We start from the raw sequence: 18462 nt of genomic DNA, 5'->3' as shown, positions 1-18462 counted from the left end.
ATCCTGCTCTCCTCTAGGCTGCACCTGGCTTGCAGAGCCAAACAGCTGCGGATCCTTCGCCTTTAAGGTGCCAGGGAAAGTCGCCAAAGAGGCGGGGGAAGGGTCGCCACGCCCACTGGGCGTGTCTATCTCACAGGCTGGGGAGGCGGAGATATCGTGACGTCAGGTAGGAATCCAGCCTTGGTTGGCGAGAATTTAGAGGGGCCGGCTGGGCGCGAAGGAGGCGGGGTCTGGTTGCCGTGGTGACCGGCGGCCCTGCGGTCGCCAGGTAACGGTGGCGGCTCTGTGGGCTACGCGGTGTTGGCGGCAGAGGCCGCGGAGATCCTGGCCCGCGCCCACGGGCTCTGTGGGTCTCAGCTGCGATGGCTGCGGCGGCAGCAGTAATCCCGCCGTCGGGCTTGGAGGATGGGGTGTCTCGGGCTCGCGGGGAAGGCGCCGGGGAGGCGGTGGTGGAGCGCGGGCCCGGCGCGGCCTACCACATGTTCGTGGTGATGGAGGACCTGGTGGAAAAGCTGAAGCTGCTCCGCTACGAGGAGGAGCTCCTCCGAAAGAGCAATCTGAAGCCCCCGTCCAGGTGCGTGCCTTGTCCCCAGCGCCCTGTGCTGGCTGGGCCCAAGGGGTTGCTCTTCCTGGAGAGGAGAAGGCCCTGGGCTCTGATCCTCACATTGCCTTCCTGTATCTTCCTTGCCCAAGAAGAGAACTTCTGCACAGAGGATAGTAAAGTTTTCAGACTTGGACGTTTTGTGGAGAAAGTAAATAAGTTTTGTAATGGCAGGGAGGCCCCGGGCAAGACAGCCTGCCCGATCTTTAAAACAGTTAAGCATGTCAACCAAACACAAATCTTGTTTTAAAGGTAATAAAATACCTATAGTAAAAAGGTAAAAAAAAAAAAACTGATCTCTGGAGATGAATGCCATTACCATTGAGATCTCTTTGCAGTTTTTGTTTTCCTTTGCTAGACTTTGTAAACTAACAACTGTGGGTACTTCAGGCCTCCTTTAGTACTTTTTATGTACTAAACTTGTGGACTATGTGGCATGGTTCAAACGTCTTAATGCTTTTGAAGCAACAGTACTCTCAGAAACTGGAAAGTGGAGAAGGCGATTGAAATGAAAAGTGCTGGAAACGTCCTCATTATAAAACCTAACGACCCGGTGCTTGCTGGAAAACGTTCGGAAATATCAGGAAGTCAGTGCCATTAGTTGCCTAGAGTGAGAGACAGCACCCTTTCATGTATTCATGATAGCTTACTGATAACTGTGATTTATTGCTGCTCCTTTCATACAAGTGTATTTGTTTATTTGGTTAGAAGCAAATAAAAAAATTATCTAGAGTACTTTCTTTTACTGTCTACAGGTAGGCTCAAATAAATTCTCTTGACAGTTTTCAGTTCTTGCTGTCTTCCAGACGCTCATGTTGAAAGATACTTAGGCTTTTATGCAAACTGTCTATAACACCAAGTTAGTCTGTAAAAGAAGAAAAGTTAGAGAAGAAAGTTCATCTTGATTCTGATCCACGATAGAAGTTTTAGGATTGGGCTATTATTTAGAATGAACGGATGATAATAATATAGATGGCCAACATTTTAGGTGTTGTAAAAACTTTTTTTTTCAAATGCATTTGTCAAACAAAAGGAAAATGGCCTTATGCTGCTATTAATACCTTGCTGTGCTGAACCTCAAAGGGTGAGGGAGACACTGTGCCATGGATTTGTGTGGATGTATTCTAGCCAGTGGTTCAAGGTGTCAGGACCAGGATGTCAGCATCACCTGGGAATGGAGGAAGACATTCCCCAGGCCCTTTTCCAGGTCTGCCTTTTAAGAGTTCTGGAGACAAAGTGTTTCATCAACCTCTCTGGGTGATTCTGATGTACCTTGGTGCTTGAAAACTACCATTACAGGCCCCTGTTTCACTGACCATTCCTCTGTCAGTGGGGAGTCCCCATGGATAAGGAAAACACAGTTATTGGTGGAGAGATTCTGTGTAAGTCTATGCCTGGAAAGATTTTATAACCCTTTAAAATTTCCCAGCTTTCTATTTTCTTATAGAACATTTATATTTTCTTGATGGAAAAAGTTTAGAAAATAGAAGCATAGACCACTGGTTCCTATGTCATATTTGAATATCAATGTAATAGTGATAGCTACATACAGAAAACAAAGCAGATCTCTGATTCAACTTTCTTGAGTGATGTTACTTACACGTTTTATGTCCTCTATGACTCTGTATAAATCATATCCTCATTGGAAGATATTTATTACAATATGGGGTTTAGCAAAATTCAAAAGTTGTGATGCTGGGGGACATGGCAGAGGTTCTTAGTCCTTGCTGTACCTCTGAACCATCTAAGTGGGGAACTTTTGAAATGCACCTGTGATGTGTTCTATTCTCACAAGTTGGGATTATCCATGAATGGGGGGAAACCAGGCTTTTACCATCTAGCAGTACTTTTAGGAATTGGTTTTAATATATGCAGCAAATATGAAAAAAACTGACATAGCTGATGGATTACAAACAGCAAAAACATGGTTAATTATCAGTGTCTCTTAAATTTCAAGAGTCTCATAATTCAAAATTACCATTTTTTAGGGGGAACTCACTTATAATCAAGCATTTAAAATGTTTTACAAAAGCTTCATGCATTTATTCTCCAAAATATACTCCCTTCCATTCCCTGGTTGTATATTTTGTATACAGTGTCTGACTGACAATTTTGTGAGTGCCATGAATCTCTAGATAGTTCCAAAGAATTAGTGAAGGCTGCTTGGGGGCAAATTTAGCAGATTTGGACTTGACTGTGTTACTTACTCCTAGCTGATTTGCTTTATCTCGCCCTTCCCATCCTCCCTTGCTTTGAAACAGACACTACTTTGCTCTGCCTACCAACCCAGGTGAACAGTTCTACATGTTTTGCACTCTTGCTGCGTGGCTGATTAACAAAACAGGGCATCCCTTTGAGCAGCCTCAAGAATATGATGATCCCAATGCAACTATATCTAACATACTCTCTGAGCTTCGCTCATTTGTAAGTATTCTTAAGCTATGATTTCAATATTAGTAATTCAGTAACAGACACTAACCTGTTACATGACTTCTGGAATGATAGACAGACAGACAGACAGACAGACAGATAATAGTTATTTTTAAATTTATTTTAAAGGCAGATATTCCCAGAATGGCTGATAGTATATATAACTTGAATACCACTAATAAAAATGTTAATATAGACTCTCTTTAACCCATGATAATGATATTTGTCTTAATTTTGTTAGCTTTCAAAAGTGAACAGTTGGGGGTGACTGATTAGTCCTTCCCCTCAAAGGGACATTAAGACAAACAAAGCCAAACCCTGAACTGTGAAAGGATCTTGGATTTACTAGGAGTCCTCCCTTGTACTTTCATTTCTGACTTTTCCTGGGGAAAGGCAAATAAGACAATTTTGACATAGGTTGCTAAATTTTAATGAGTCACTGGATCCTTGTTTAGAAAATATATTTTGCCATGTGAGTAGTTTTACTGGTTTTTGTTTTTTGTACTAATGACTTGTCTTCCTACTATGATATAACTGCCTTTTAAGTTGGGTATTTGAACAATAAAATACCTGTATTTTCCTTTGTGTAACTGTATCAGTTTATTGAAGACTTAAGAAATAAATGTCTAAAAAGCAAAACAATTACCTTTTTCTTAAGTCATTTGAAAAGTAGAAAAAGTATACATGTACTTAGTGATTCTTGGCTGAAACAATCTTGACGTCAGACTGTACCTAACAAATAATATCTTTATCTTTTCAGGGGAGGACTGCAGATTTTCCTCCTTCAAAATTAAAATCTGGTTATGGAGAACATGTATGCTATGTTCTTGATTGTTTAGCTGAGGAAGCATTAAAATATATTGGTTTCACATGGAAAAGGTAACTATTACCTCACAGGCAATATTGATGCTATGTACTTAACATTTTTTTTCTGAAGTGTGGAGCTGTTTAATTAAACTGACAATGAAGATTAAGTCTAGACAAAATCAGAATGCCTTCCAAATCTATTCTGAAGTAATGTGTCCATCTCAGTGTCTCCTCCCTGTTTGTAATTATTTAAGGTTAGCTGGGACTGCATACATTTTTGCCAGTTTGGAAAAACTTTCTAAAATGATCTTTGTGCCTATATTTATTTATACCCACAACCATTGTGCATATGTCACAGTAACCAAAACCCTCATATTTAAGTGGAAAAGGAAATTAATATGATACCGAGCATGGGATTTTCTTTTCTCTTTGCTTAGTGGCAAGAATAACACTGAAGAAACCACTTGATATCCTCCTGGACAGTGTCCATAGATTTTCTCTGACCTGAAAGTACATTGTTTACATTTTATAGTATTAAAATAATTTATTTAACACGGTAAATATGGTGTTACAAATCTTGCCAATCATTCATCATATGTACTTAGTTTGCCAAATATGTTCAGTAAGTATTGAATAAATAAATCAGAAACTATTGGTTTATATAGGGTATGATCAAAATCTATACAGTTTATCTTTTGAAAGTTGGAATTATTGATAGGTTAGAATATGAAAGATATGGTGCAAATAAAATATGACAGCATTGGTTTTAGATTTGAGCAAACTTCTGTAGATAGGTATATATTATTTCATGTTAATATATTAATATATATGCAATTACACTTAAGTGAAAACTCAATTCCTTTTATAAGTACTTTTAAAAACTTCCAAAAATGTGTGTGTGTGTGTGTGTGTGTGTGTACAAGAAAGATCATTCAGAGTGAACAAGTTGTGTTTATGTATTTAGGAGTATTTATGCACACAACACACACACACACACACACACACACACACACACACACACACAGCAACAATGGAAGAAAAAGAGGCCATGAATTTGAAAGAGAACAAGTAGATGGATATATGGGCGAGTTTGGAGCAAAGAAAGGGTGGTGGAAATGATGTAATTAATCTTAAAGAATTGTTAAAAACTTCCTTGATTTAGGCTACCATTGGATTGAAATATATTAAATAACTGATATCTGTTAACTTTCAAGCTAAAATGTGGCAGTTTCTTTTGCTTTAGCCCAAACATTTCCATTCAGTGTACTGTAAAGAATGACTCTGTAATCCCTAATACTGTTGGCTAGATTTCCAGAAAAAAATAAATTACATGATGCGCGGCCCAGTTTTTTAGTTACTAACTCCATAGCTAGTTCAGTATATCATTATTGCATTCCAAGCTATGACTGTCTCAAGCACTATTCAACTTGTAGTGCCTTTGTTTCAAGTAAAATCTTTGTCTTGGCCTGTGAGTTATGACTTGGGTAATTTGTAGGAATTGCATATACAGGGAAGAAGAAAGGAGAAAGTTAAAACATAATAAGCATTGGAAACTATACCGCCTATTGATACATAAATTACACAGAACTTTCTTATTTGTAAGTGATTATTTTATACATATGTCAAACTATTCTTAGAATAATATTGTTTTTGAGATACTTATTTAATTGTAACTATTGAAAAATTGGGAAATTTATCATGCAAGATTGATTTGGTTTATAATGCTTTCTTTCCTTATTTTTATATTGTCTTAACAGGTTTGAAATACAGATTCTTAAAATTAGTTGTCAAAAGTAAATGCAGATACATCTGGGAATTTTTAATGTGGAAATAAGTAGATTTTAAGGGTGAAATGGTGTCTATACTTAATGTTGGAAACACTAATTTGATCTTATAAGTAAGAAGCAAGCTTGTTACCTATATGAAAATAAACTGTGGATTTCAGTAATGTGAATTGTAAAATAGAGCTATAGGTACACGAAAAGATCAGAGAAGTATAGGGAAGTATGGCTCAAGGATGTGCTTTAAATGCATAATGTTAAATCTAGGGTCTGGATGAGAAAAAGTTGCTAAATCTATCCAGTAAGAATTATAACAGTCTTGACTATTCATGATTCTAAGTAATGAAACTAGGGAATATTGTAGATTAGGAAAATGCTAATTCTCTTAATTTGAAAAAGACAAAGAGAATAAATGTGTGTTTCACTGAAAAAATGAATAATCAATTAAAATATATAAAGTTGTTCAATCACTTTCATGCTAAAGAAATTCAGTTATAAAAACACAAGGATATGTTTTACTTGTTTTATTGGCACAGATTATTTTACACATATTGGTGAACATATTGAAAGAGAGATGCCATCCCTTACTATTCTTGGGAGTATAAATTAGGATAGCATTTTGTAAGCCAATTTTGGCAGTACTCAGCAAAACAAAAACATGCACAAAGTTGTTGATGTAGTCATTCCACATGGGCAAATCTATTTTAAAAGATCTGTCTAGTAATAAGTATACGAATATGATTTTTGCAGTATTATCTAGCAAATAATAGAAACAACACTAATGTTTTGTCACAGACTGACAGTTTATTTTATTTTTAGTACTACGGTTGATTGGAACATAATGCATATTATATGTTTTATATAATAAGTATATATATTATATAGTATGCATTTATAGTGTATGTATGTACATGATAGCTAACAATATATATATATGTATATATATATTGTTTGTGTGTGTGTGAATGTATGTGAGAGCAGTATATATGGTACCAACTTGTTTTTGTAAATGTGCTTTTTATGTTTAGAGGTAGGTGTCTTTGCTTTTTTAACAAAAATTGCAGAAAGAAACAAAACATTGACTGTCAATTAGTGAAGGGAACCTGGGCTCATATGGGAGTGTCTTTACCATTCCTCATTAGACTTTTATTCTTACTGAACTTTTTGTAAACATTCAATAAATCTTGTCATGCCAGACCATCATACCCAGTGGAAGAATTAGAAGAAGAAACTGTCCCAGAAGATGACGCAGAATTAACATTAAGTAAAGTGGATGAAGAATTTGTGGTAAGCATGGAGCGGAGCTGCCTACAGCCTCGCCCTTGTCTCCCTGTCCCTCTCCTGATTTCCCTACTCCATTTTTCTGGAATGTGTTTTAGTTGTTTCTAAGTTCAGTGCTATTATCAGTCCTTTAGGCCTTTGCTTAAGTTGATGTTCATGGTCTTTAGTCAAATTTAGAAGAGGTTCTAATTCTGTTTATATATGTATATATGTACACATACATGCATATACATACTTATGTATATCACCAGTTATATGAATAATGTTTTATTAACAACCAAGCATGACCTTGAGAAATTAAAACTAACAAAGAATTTAGAACAGAAAGCTAATCCTCAGTTCATGTGTGGCTGAATGTAGTGGGGAACACCTGTGACCCCAGATTTTAGGAGGCAGAGACTAGAGAGTTCCCAATCCAAGGCCAGTGTCTGCTGCACAGCAAACATAGCAGGGTGATATCATAACAAAGCACAATGTTTTCACAATGACATAAGGATTTATAATTAGTACATTATGCTTCCTACAAATACTATTGGTTTTAAAGGAATTCCTTTATTTTCCTCAACTAGGATGAAAACTGCCCTGCTGAAATGTTGTTCAAATGCTTTTAAGTGGCCAATATTGTTTTAAGTTGTTGGGCTCCATATACATATTTTTCCATGTTTAGTTTCCTCTCCATGGTATGAAGCTAAATAATTAGTTCTCTACAGTAATTGGGTTAGTAAGACAATAGAAACTAAAGAGCATTTCTCGAGTGGTTCTTTCTTGGAATTAGAAGTGGGTTGAACCGAGTATTTTAAAATATATGCATATAATCTGAACTAGACATGTGGGGGAAAGAACTTATGTAGTATTTTGTTGTCATAAACCAATTGACTTTTTTAAATCTGTAGATAATCCATTTCATATTTCAGCTTAAATGAGCTAGTACAAGCTATAAAATTGTTGGATTATCTTAATAGTAAAAGTTAATAAGTAATCATTAAATAAATTGGGTTGTATCTAAGCATAGTTTGTAGATGATATGACTTATAGACATTAGTGATATGAGAATGACATATATATTTATTTTACAAAATTAGCTGTCATCATGACAGTAACTATGTAAAATATGTAAAAATACCAGCATATTAATATTTGTTATAAATGGATAGGGTAATTATGGATGACTCTGTATTTTGAAGCTTTTTTATGTATATAGAAGTATAAAGGATAGTTTTAAACATATTAAAATATATAACTCTACATGACTTTACTACTTTTTTAACCCCCAAGACTGAATCTCACTGTGCCCAGGGTGGCCTAGAACACTTACACAGCCCAGGGTGGCCTAGAACACTTACATAGCCCAGGCTGGCCTAGAACACTTAATATATACCCCAGGCTGGTCTCTAATCACAGGAACCAGAAACAAAGATTTTCCTAGTGACTAATTAGAAGTTATGATGCCACACATTTGAACTCCTTAATTCCTGAGGCTGTGAATTTTGGCTGTGAGAGAAACAGTACCATATACTGGATGATGGCTCCTGCTAGTATCTACTATTAAACCTTTGTCACTTTGTCATGTTAGTGCTCAATGGAGAACAAGTATCTACTGTACTGATGAGGCCATGGTAAAGTACTGTGACCTTGTTTCTCCCCACAACACTGAGTCATTGGCATTTCCATGAACTGCTTTGCGTGTTAAGTAGTACAAGCACAGAATATACCTAAGTCATTTTCAGATGTATAAATAGTGACTTAATATATAAACAAATGAGTTCTGTCTGTGCATCTGTGCCCCCACCTCAAGAAAAACAAATGTCAAGCCAGTGTATCAAGTGTGTCTATACTGTCTTGTATGTTGCTGGATTCTTTCCAGTTCTCCAAGGCTTAGAGCATAGTCTTACTTTAGGGGACAGGTCTGGGATAGAACCTAGGAATTTCATTCCTGAAAGTTCCTGGGCGATACTAATGTTACTCTTCCCAGAACCACATTTTGAGAACCATTGGCTCACATACCTCAAGTCTAAAGGTAAGGGCTCTCTTTGAAACCTCCCACTGAGGCTTTGAACAGTCCTACTTGTAGAAATGTTTACTGACCAACACTTATTTTTTGCCTCGTTTGTGTTTTTGTTTACAAGATCACATGACTCGAGGACGAGTTTTTGTTGGCATAATAATGATGTCCGCTGTCCATAAGATTGAGATATTCTTGTCAGAATCCTTTCACCTACTATGCCACTTGTCACCACCATGACAGTTGAAGGGGAGAAGCTCATGTTGTTTTATATGTTAATAGACCCTCCTGCTTATTTTCTGTCTATAGAGCAGATTGCATCCACATCCCCACAATCAAATGCTTTCAGATGAGGCCAACTTGGAACCCCTCTGGATTGTCCTTTTAAATGGATGTGAGGGCCACACACCATGCATTACTGCTATTTATTACCTTAACAAGCTCAAGCTCCCAGGATGCTTTTCACATGCAGTGTGAAAAGTACATCTTCAGTGCTGGAGAGATGGCTCAGTGGTTAAAAACTTGCTGCTCTTCCCAAAGACCCAATGTCCAACCTTCTGCCTGCTGTAAGCCCCATCACACATGTAACATGCGCAGATACAGAAAAAGACGCAAACCTGTAAATAAAATGTTTTTCAACTGCATCTACATGTAGTTAATCCCTGGAACAAAGGAAACTACTTGTGTCTTTCAGCCTTCCTTTTTGTTTTTCATTTGAGTCTTGTTGCTCAGAATTCCCATAAACTTCCTCCACTATTTCGTGTATGTCTCTTGGGCCTAATTTTCTCTTGTTTTTATGTTTATTCATGAATTGTAGCAATTACTCCTACCCCTCCCTCTTTTTTCCCCTCCTTTCTTCAGTGTCTACAAAAACAGGTCCTTTTAAATGGCACCATCAAAACTTCAAAGGCCACATGAGCTGTTAATAATGTACCCTACTTTATGCATATTTACTAGGCTTTTAAATAGGCTTTACTGAGTCAGTCATATTAAACTTAGCATTGCTTAGAATATTATGTATTTACAAATATGCATTTAAGTTTTTATAAATTTAAAATATTTTTATTTTTCAAAGGAAGAGGAGACAGATAATGAAGAAAACTTTATTGATCTCAACGTTTTAAAGGCCCAGACCTATCACTTGGTAAGTATCATTGCCTAAACAAGGGATCAGAAATCAATCAGCATATATTCCACTGGAAATCTAATGAGAAGAAGCCATTTGCCACATTATTTTGTGTGCTTCTTGCAAAGTTGTTTTGAAGATGTTATATGTAGGAAAATTATATAATATATATACATGCATATACACACACATATATACATACATACATACACACATACATATATACACATACATATACATATACATATACATATATATAAATATATATCCAGACAGGTGAGTAAGGCTGCCTCCTGCTCATGGAAACCAACCAACATAGTGCTTCTAGGGCAACTGAAAATGTATTTGCCTGATGGCATTTTTAATTATGAAAAGCTGTAAGTTGTTCTCTTTCAAAATATTTTCCCTTGAAATAGACCAGGAAGATGATTTTTATTTGTAGGAAAATACTTAAATTGTATTTCTATGAAGTAAAATAAATTCTATTACATAGTCAGGCATTGCTTTAAGACAGTTTTTCCCTCTGTTTTGATAACAAAATAAATACAGTATATGAGAGTATACTTACTGCCAATGAACTATTTTAAATGTACATGTGGCATTTTGCATTTTATATGCATATTATATTTCTATAAAGTATCTCTCTATGCACCCTCAAATAAGTATGTATACAATATATGCTTATTTGCCCTCTATTTTCATGTCTGAATCCTCAAAGCAAGTTTGGATCTAGCTTTTGTTTCATGTGAAAACTTCCTCAAGCTACCCAAGATGTTCTGTTATTACTTACTATTTATTGCCTTAGTATTGATTTTCAGTTGTTATCACCTGTGTGTATGCGCTCACGCGCTCGCGCGCGCGAGTGTGTGTGTGTGTGTGTGTGTGTCCTGACTTGAAATGGAATATAATATTGTGACTCTTTTGCCAAGTATATAGCTTGAATGTACTTTACTAGGATTCTAACCTTGGGCAAATTTCCAAGCTTTTTGGGAAATGTTAACCTGTTCATAAGATTTCTATGACTCAAGGAGTTATATGCAAAGCATTATAAGAATAGCATCTGTCACATAGAAAATGTTCATCACATGCTAGCTAAAATCATTATCAGTCTTTCCCATGTTCTCACATGTCTGATTTGTAAGTTCCTTCATGATACAGATAATTGACCTTTTTTGTATTTCTCATGATATAAAATATAAAGAGCTAAATACTTTTTCATAAAAACATATTTTCAGCTTATTTTTAATTTTTAAGTTAAAACATAATTATGTTATTTATCTCCATTTACTTCCCTTCCTCAGTCTTCTTGCATGCTTCGCCTCCTTTTCTCCCTCTCAAATCCCTGGTCTCCTCTTTTTCTAATTGTTATTGTCAGACACACACATGCGTGAGCACAAATACAACCTTCTGAGTCAGTAAGTGTTGCTTGTATGTAAAGTATTTCAGGGATGACCACTTAGTATAGAATAACCAATTAGGGGGCTCCTCCTGGGGGAAAACTCCTGCTCTCAGCATCCCTTAGTTCCTTCTCTGGAGCTCTTGGCCTAGGGTGGAGGCCTTTGAGATTCCCCTCCTGCCTTAGCACATCTTTTGGCATTGCCCTTGTTTGGGTCTTGTTTAGGTAGCCATATTGTTGAATTGCCATAGATGAAGCTTCCCTGTCATTTCTAGAAAACATGATCTCACAACAGATTTCCTGGCCCTCTGGCTCTAACAGTCTGTGTGCCTCCTCTTCTGCAGGATTCCCTCAACCTTAAGTGCAGGACTAATGTTGTAGATGTGTCCACAGGAGCTGGTGCTCTGTGGTCAGAGTTGTTCTCTGATTTTGATTGGTAGTTCTTTTCTGTAATGGTCTCTGTCTCTTGCAAAGAGAAATTTCTTCCATGAGGGTAGGGAGCTCCATTCCTCTGTGGGTATAAGGATAAATACTTTAAAATGAAGTTAGAATTTATGCTGGTTTAGTAAAGGTGGTAGTAGGTTCTCCTCTAAACCAATGACTTCACTAGCCCCAGGTAGTTTGCTAGGTTTCCAGTACCAGGCATGATTTCCTTCATGATGTTAAATGGACTTTAAGTCCAACTAGAGAGCCATTGGTTACTGCCAAGATATGAGTGCCACTATTGCATTTTTAGGGTTATCTTGTCATGTTGGTCATTGTTGTGGATCACAGGCTTCACAACTGGATAGGACTATTGGTTTCTTCCTCCCAAACATTCTTAGTGCTCTATTCCCTCCTCCCTTCTCTCTATTCTGACTTCCCTCCCCCTCTCTAATTAAAGCTCCACATTTCCCCCTAAATGAAGGTATTTTATTGATTTGTTAAGATTATATAAAGAATGTTAAAATTTATGTCCAAATGAATAAACTCAAGTTATTTATACCTTACATTTTCAGATTGCTTTTTAGTATTCAAATTATTTTAAAATATTTTCTTTTTTTGATATATTTTTGTAGCCTTATTTTTACAAATATGACCTTTGACATTTATAACCTCAAGGTATTTAAATTTTTAAAAATAAACTATACAACCTAAGTTTCAAATATTTCTTCAAAATCCTACTCTTTTCTCCCTTCCACCTCATAACAGGTTTGAAAAAGTTTGAATGTGGAGTGATTCTTACTTGGAACAAGTGGAGTGTAGTGCTTGTATTCATTTGGTGAGGACACTTTCTTCTAAAATAAGGAAAACAAAGTAGAGATGACTCCACAGTTATTCTTAGAAACTCATTTGTGTTGATGTCTGTTGATGGGGTAAATAGTTGAAGGTGGAATTCCCTTTGAACAAATAATTTTAATGTTGAAAAGTACAAAAGTAGCTAAATTTGCTTCTACCATTAATTTAATTTGTCACTAAAATTAGGCTATATGAAGAAGGGTTTTTCATCTATGTGTGTGCTTATAAATTATTTAAATATTAGCTCATTTGGCAAAGATTATATAATATATATCCTTTGGAATTAAAACCATGTGACATTTTCCTGGGAGGAAGAAATCTGAACACCAGGTGTTTGTGGATGGTCAACCATGAAGTACTAATGAGACAGAAAACCCTTTCATATTTTGAGAAACCTGGCAGGCTTATCATATTGCCCACTGAAGCCATCTGCCTAGGACAGCTGTGACTAACTCCAGCTTCTAATGGCATGGATTGTTCTTTCCCCAAGACAGAATTGCTGTGTAGGTTAGTAATAGAGATTTAAGAGCTTAGGTTTAATGTAGCAGGTGGGCTCACAACACAGTAGAAATACCCTTTCAGTAAGGTTGCAGGTCTACATCCCATCAAGGAAGTCAATCACTGAATAGGCATGTGACTGCAAACCTGGTGGAAGCAAGCCATCTTTACCTGTGGCTTCAAAACGGGAATGCTTCCAGCATCCTCCTCTATCCACTCGCCCTGCCTTTTTTTTTTTTAAGACCCGGTATTCTATTATGGTAATTACTGACCTGCCTTGTCTCCAGAATTCACACTCCTCTACAGCAGGAGCTCATTACTGCCTTTTTAAAACCTGTGCCTGGTGTGTGGAAGCTACTCAATAATCAATAATACTGAATGAACACGTGCTGAGCATAGAATATATATGGAATTTTGTAGGCAAGGTGTAATTTAGTTTTCAAAGAGGAAAGATCTTTTCAATAGTAGTCGTTGCTTCTGTATGCTATGTATGAAACAGGAAGAAAAAAATATATATTTATTTTCCTTTCTCTCATTAAGTAGGCCCCTGAAAGTGTGCTAAGTAGCACAGTTCCAGGATTTAGAAATATGGTGGGGTTTTGGTTTTTGTTTGTTTGTTTGTTTGTTTGTTTGTTTGTTTGTTTTTGTCTTTTTGAGTTTCGGTAAGATGGAACAGGAGAAAGGCCAATGAGAATGACTTGTCATGGGTCCTGTTCTCTAGAAACAGTCAATGAAGACAGGGTAGAGACAAGATGCTCATCCAGTTAGAATGCTGGTGACGAAAGGAAGAGGCCAGAAAGCAGAAAGGTCAGAGAAAGGAAGCTAGTTGTGATCCAGTGTAGACAGCCTGGGGAGCAGCAGTGGAGCCAGCCTCCTGCCTGCCTCAGTCCCTGGAGGCAGGCTGCCCTAGAGGGCCACACTCCAGGGTAAGACAACCTGAGAACCAGAAAGCAGGAGACCATCTGCTGCTCACATTCCCTGCATCTGGGTGGGTAAGCTCTTCTCTAAGAGAGAACCTGGTGACCCATCTTCTTTAATATCTTAGTATGTTGAAGCCTGCGCCTACTAACTTGAATTACTGCTGTCCTCGGACTTAGCTTCTTAAGGACTGCCTAAGCAATTCACAACACAGCAGGCATCTCTCAAGCACTGAAGGGAGTGAAGGCCCTCCTCTGGGTGGTCAGTGCTAATGGTTATGAAGTTGGTTTGTTTGGGAGGTCTGTGCTGCTCAGGACGTTCGTTTACTTTTAGATTTAAGACAATGTCCTTACAGCCATTCTTATTGTCTGAATTTCCCAAATAACTTCCTTATTCAGGATTATGAACTTGCCAAGCATACCTTTCAGAAAACAGCTGAAATCCATAAGAGGCATGACTTCCCAAAGTTTCATCTGGTGGTTAATCATCTGGATTTTGAGACAGCCTTTCTCAGGAGGAGAACCTTGTGAATTGGTATTTGACCATGAGGCCAGACCACAAATTTCCACATTCTCCAATTTCAGAGTGTTCTTGAAATTGGGGTTTAGCTAAGCCCCCCAGAGGTAGGACAGACATCAATGTCCTGAGGGCTGGGCAGAAACTGTTGCAATAGCATGTGTGCAACAGCATGTTCAGAGATAAAGAGAGGACATAGGGAGGGCAGGTTCTGGTGGCAAAGATCAGTGAGGTTTGCAGGTCATTCTGTTTCCACGTCACATTTGTCATTTGGGAAAGGTGCCAGAACATCCGTGGTGGCTCTGCTGGCACTCCCATCCATTATGAAGCCTACAGAATCACAGGCATGCTGTTCTGTCTGCATAATGCAGATGTGTCACTTTCCAACCCCAGTGAAAAAGAAATGAGCAGGAGCCGTGCGTGCTCTGCCGAATTCTATTTTTAAATGCCCATCACTTCATTTCAAAACATTTTTTCAAACATGCCATAGATACTATTCTTCCTTGAGATGCTAAATTTGAGGTTTTAGAAACGCAGTCCTGAGTTATGCAGCATAAAACCAAGTCTCTAAAAAGCCTTAAACACAATTGGTTTTTAATTACTTAGAAAAAGAAAAAGAAAAGAAAGAGAAAAATCATTGTACCAAGAACGAGAGACTTTTTAGCTTCAAAAGCAAAAGCTGAAAAGAAGTAAAAATAAAGTCTTAGAATTTGAACCTCACTGTAATTTTAGACTGTCATCCAGGCAGGTCTGTTCTGTCGTAATCAAAGCAGGGGCAGGGACGGATTTGCTTAATGAATGCCTTAAGTAACTTGAAGGTTATTTTGCTTTACCTTATATCTTCTTTCTCAACAAAATGTCCTTTCGGGGTAGTACAGGAGGAGCTCTGTTGTAAAACACTAGTAGTATGGCGTGAGTGTGCACATGAGGGGGCGGGAGGGTCGGGATGTCGGGGGTAAAGGGGTGAGGGGTGGGGTGTGGGGGTGCTGCTTTACAACACAGCTCGCCTCATAGTCTACCATGGATTCTGATACTGACTTGAAGGAGTCATTTCCCTCCTTACCTAAACCATTGAATTGAGCGGTGAGGCTGTCTGTGTTGTGAGAGAAGGCTGTGGTTGGTAATTTGCCAAAGAAAGGATTAAAACACTTCACATTTGACTGGGATGGGACCTTATGACTAAGTAAATGCCTTTATCTCTCTGGCAGCTAACCTGTACCACCCCATCAGTTTTACATCCACTGGAGGATAGGGGATGTGGGCTAGAGAAGAAAGCGCAGCCTCCCTCTTTGCTCAGAGAAGGCTCAAATGGCAGTTCTTGCTGGGTGTAAAAGACAGTTCACTTGATCTTTAGTTAGCGTTTGAATCCACACTTGAATAGACATCCTTATTTCCATCTTGGTCTTGCAGACTTAGCAAGAAGAGGGAGCAAGGACTTTCCAAGGTCCTTGCTCAGCTTCAAGTCCAAGCCTTAAAGGTAGATGCTATGCTATGACCAAAATAGCCTTTGATGAAAATTCTGACTATGTTGCTAGCCACACGACCCTAGCAAGTTAATTAACCTCTCCTTGACTGCTTTCTTATCTCTAATGTGGGGACACGATTCTCCCAGGCTGCTTTTGAGATTAATATAACCTAACTGTGGACAAACCGCACCTGGCATGGGGCTGGTACAGACCATGTGCTTGCTTTACTTCTTAGTTTGTAAAAATGTTCACCTTCCCTCAAGGCTGGCATCAGTTACCACATTTGTGTGGGCAGTAGGAAAACTAAAAAGGCAGCTCTTCAGATTGCTGTTATCTTTAGTAAGAAGCCTACAAAGGGGACAAGCTATCAATAAGCTTGCATTTCAGTATAAATTAGGAAAACCTGGTAATATCATAGCTTTATTTTCATAATCTGTCACATGGATTATTACTGGTGGCCACGAGACTGCATTTCCTGTCATATGGTCTCTCCTTCAGAAATGACACAGGAGAATTTATTGGAAAATAATGTGTTTGTTTTTCAGGTATCATTTGCAACCTGGTCTTATGTAAATGGACATATTATGTTTCCTGAATCAACACTAGGAGTAAATATTTACTGTATAATTGACTGTATTAGATGGGCACCCATAAGATGAACGGTCTTCTACCCACTGCCTCCAGCCCCTCTTCATAGCTCATGCCTAGAAAACATTGGTGTATTGACTATTTGACTGATTCATTTTCACCCAAGACATATATGAGGTCACCATGACATGAGGATGCTACTTTTGAAGTGTGTCTCATTTTCATTATTTCAGCTGTATGTCAAGGCCATGTTCTCAACCACTTGTCTGATCCTTAAGGCAGTTAGGTTTTAATGGTCTTCCATACTTACCCTCAATCCCTCCCCTGCCCTTTTCCAAAATACTGTCACCCTGTTCGAACATTTGACTACCATTGCATGACTTTTATATGATTTTTCTGGTTTCAATAACTTTTCAGGCTTTTTTTTTCTGCCTAGGAGTTCATGTACCTAGATTGTGAAACAATAAGATTTTGACCAGACTTCAATTTGCAGTTTAGCAACTGTTTGTGAGCCTAAATCTTGTTCTTTTACTCACAAACCCTCAAGATTCAAGTTAAGTCAGTTCCCTCCTTGGCTTTCCAACTTGTGCATGTGTGTGTGCGTGTGTGTGTCTGTGTGTGTGTGTGTGTGTGTGTGTGTTTATCTATGTCTATGAAGGATAAACTAGGCTGCCATTCCTTAGAAACTATCTATCTTGGTTTTTGAGATAAGATCTACTGTTGTTTACTCTCTGCCTCCCCAGTGTTGAGGCCAAAGCACACATCCCCATGCCTGGCCTTTTTTTATCTGACTTCTAGGGGGTTAAACTTAGACTGTGTGCTTTCAAGGCAAGTACTTTACAGACTGAACCACCTTGGTCACTCTTCCATGGCACCCTCCTGGTTTTGTCTTTTTGTTAAAGACCTTATCTCTACCTCATAAGGTTCAGCTCAGCATCTCCCTCCTCGGTGACACTTCTTATCACTCACCCCAGTGAACCCTATGACCCACAAACCTGCAACACACGGATCTTTATGTAGCAGAACTAGAATTCTTCTGCGGGAAGATCTTCATTTTATTCATTGTTCCCAGACTAGCACAGTTTGTGGTGATAGTAGGCATCAAATAAATGTTTATCTGCTCAGTGAATGAAGTCATCAGACCTACCTTGTAAATCTGCCTCTTCTCTGACCAAAGGACAGAATTCACATTCTGTGACCTAGATTTTCAGTGCTCTCTTCTCTAAGCCCATGACCACTCTTCTCATTGTGATTTTTTTTTTTTACAAGCAGTGTTCATCCCTATTTCAATGTTCTGGCTTATGCTATTTTTGTCATTGTAAATACCTGACTTTCTCTCTCCTCTGCTGCTCTACATCCTGTGCATCTTCATAAGGATACATTTAAATCTCACTATTGCTATGCAACACTTTTCTTCCTTTCTCATTTAAACCCTACAGCCTGCCCATCAATTGTCTATCTTATTTTTGAAAGTTAATTAGACTCATATTTATAACTGCTTTTATCTTACCCCTGTCCCTCACAGGTACCTTCATACACACACAAGTGGGAGGTTATTAATGTAGTCACACATGTTTGAAAGCTGAGGAGGGAATTTCCTTGAATTAAAAGAAACTGTGTGTTGGGGGAAGGGGGAGGCAAGGTTATTTAGTACATGATCAGTGGCAAAATTTGCAAATTGAAGCCTGACCAAAACTTCACTGTTGTCACAATCTGTGTACATGGATGTGTAGACAGAAAATGCTTCATTATTACTTTAAAAATGAGTATGCTT

The 18462-nt window shown here is 38.0% G+C and overlaps 1 protein-coding gene across 1 annotated transcript in view; it reads left to right on the top strand.

Annotated features, from left to right (window-relative positions):
- The first annotated feature begins 233 nt into the window (after window positions 1-233).
- Ift57 (intraflagellar transport 57) overlaps window positions 234-18462 on the top strand; it is a 54055-nt gene continuing 35826 nt past the window's right edge. The window contains exons 1-5 of the mRNA XM_040750724.1: window positions 234-574; window positions 2863-3025; window positions 3792-3910; window positions 6816-6906; window positions 9978-10046. Of these exons, the coding sequence (XP_040606658.1) occupies window positions 363-574; window positions 2863-3025; window positions 3792-3910; window positions 6816-6906; window positions 9978-10046 (654 nt within the window). The 5' untranslated portion in view covers window positions 234-362. The remainder of the gene's footprint in view (window positions 575-2862; window positions 3026-3791; window positions 3911-6815; window positions 6907-9977; window positions 10047-18462) is intronic.

The sequence above is a fragment of the Mesocricetus auratus genome, unplaced genomic scaffold, assembly GCF_017639785.1.
Source record: "Mesocricetus auratus isolate SY011 unplaced genomic scaffold, BCM_Maur_2.0 Super-Scaffold_100008, whole genome shotgun sequence".
Classification (NCBI taxonomy): Eukaryota; Metazoa; Chordata; class Mammalia; order Rodentia; family Cricetidae; genus Mesocricetus; species Mesocricetus auratus.
Note: the sequence above shows the minus strand (reverse complement) of the source record. Positions and strands in the feature narration are given on the sequence as shown.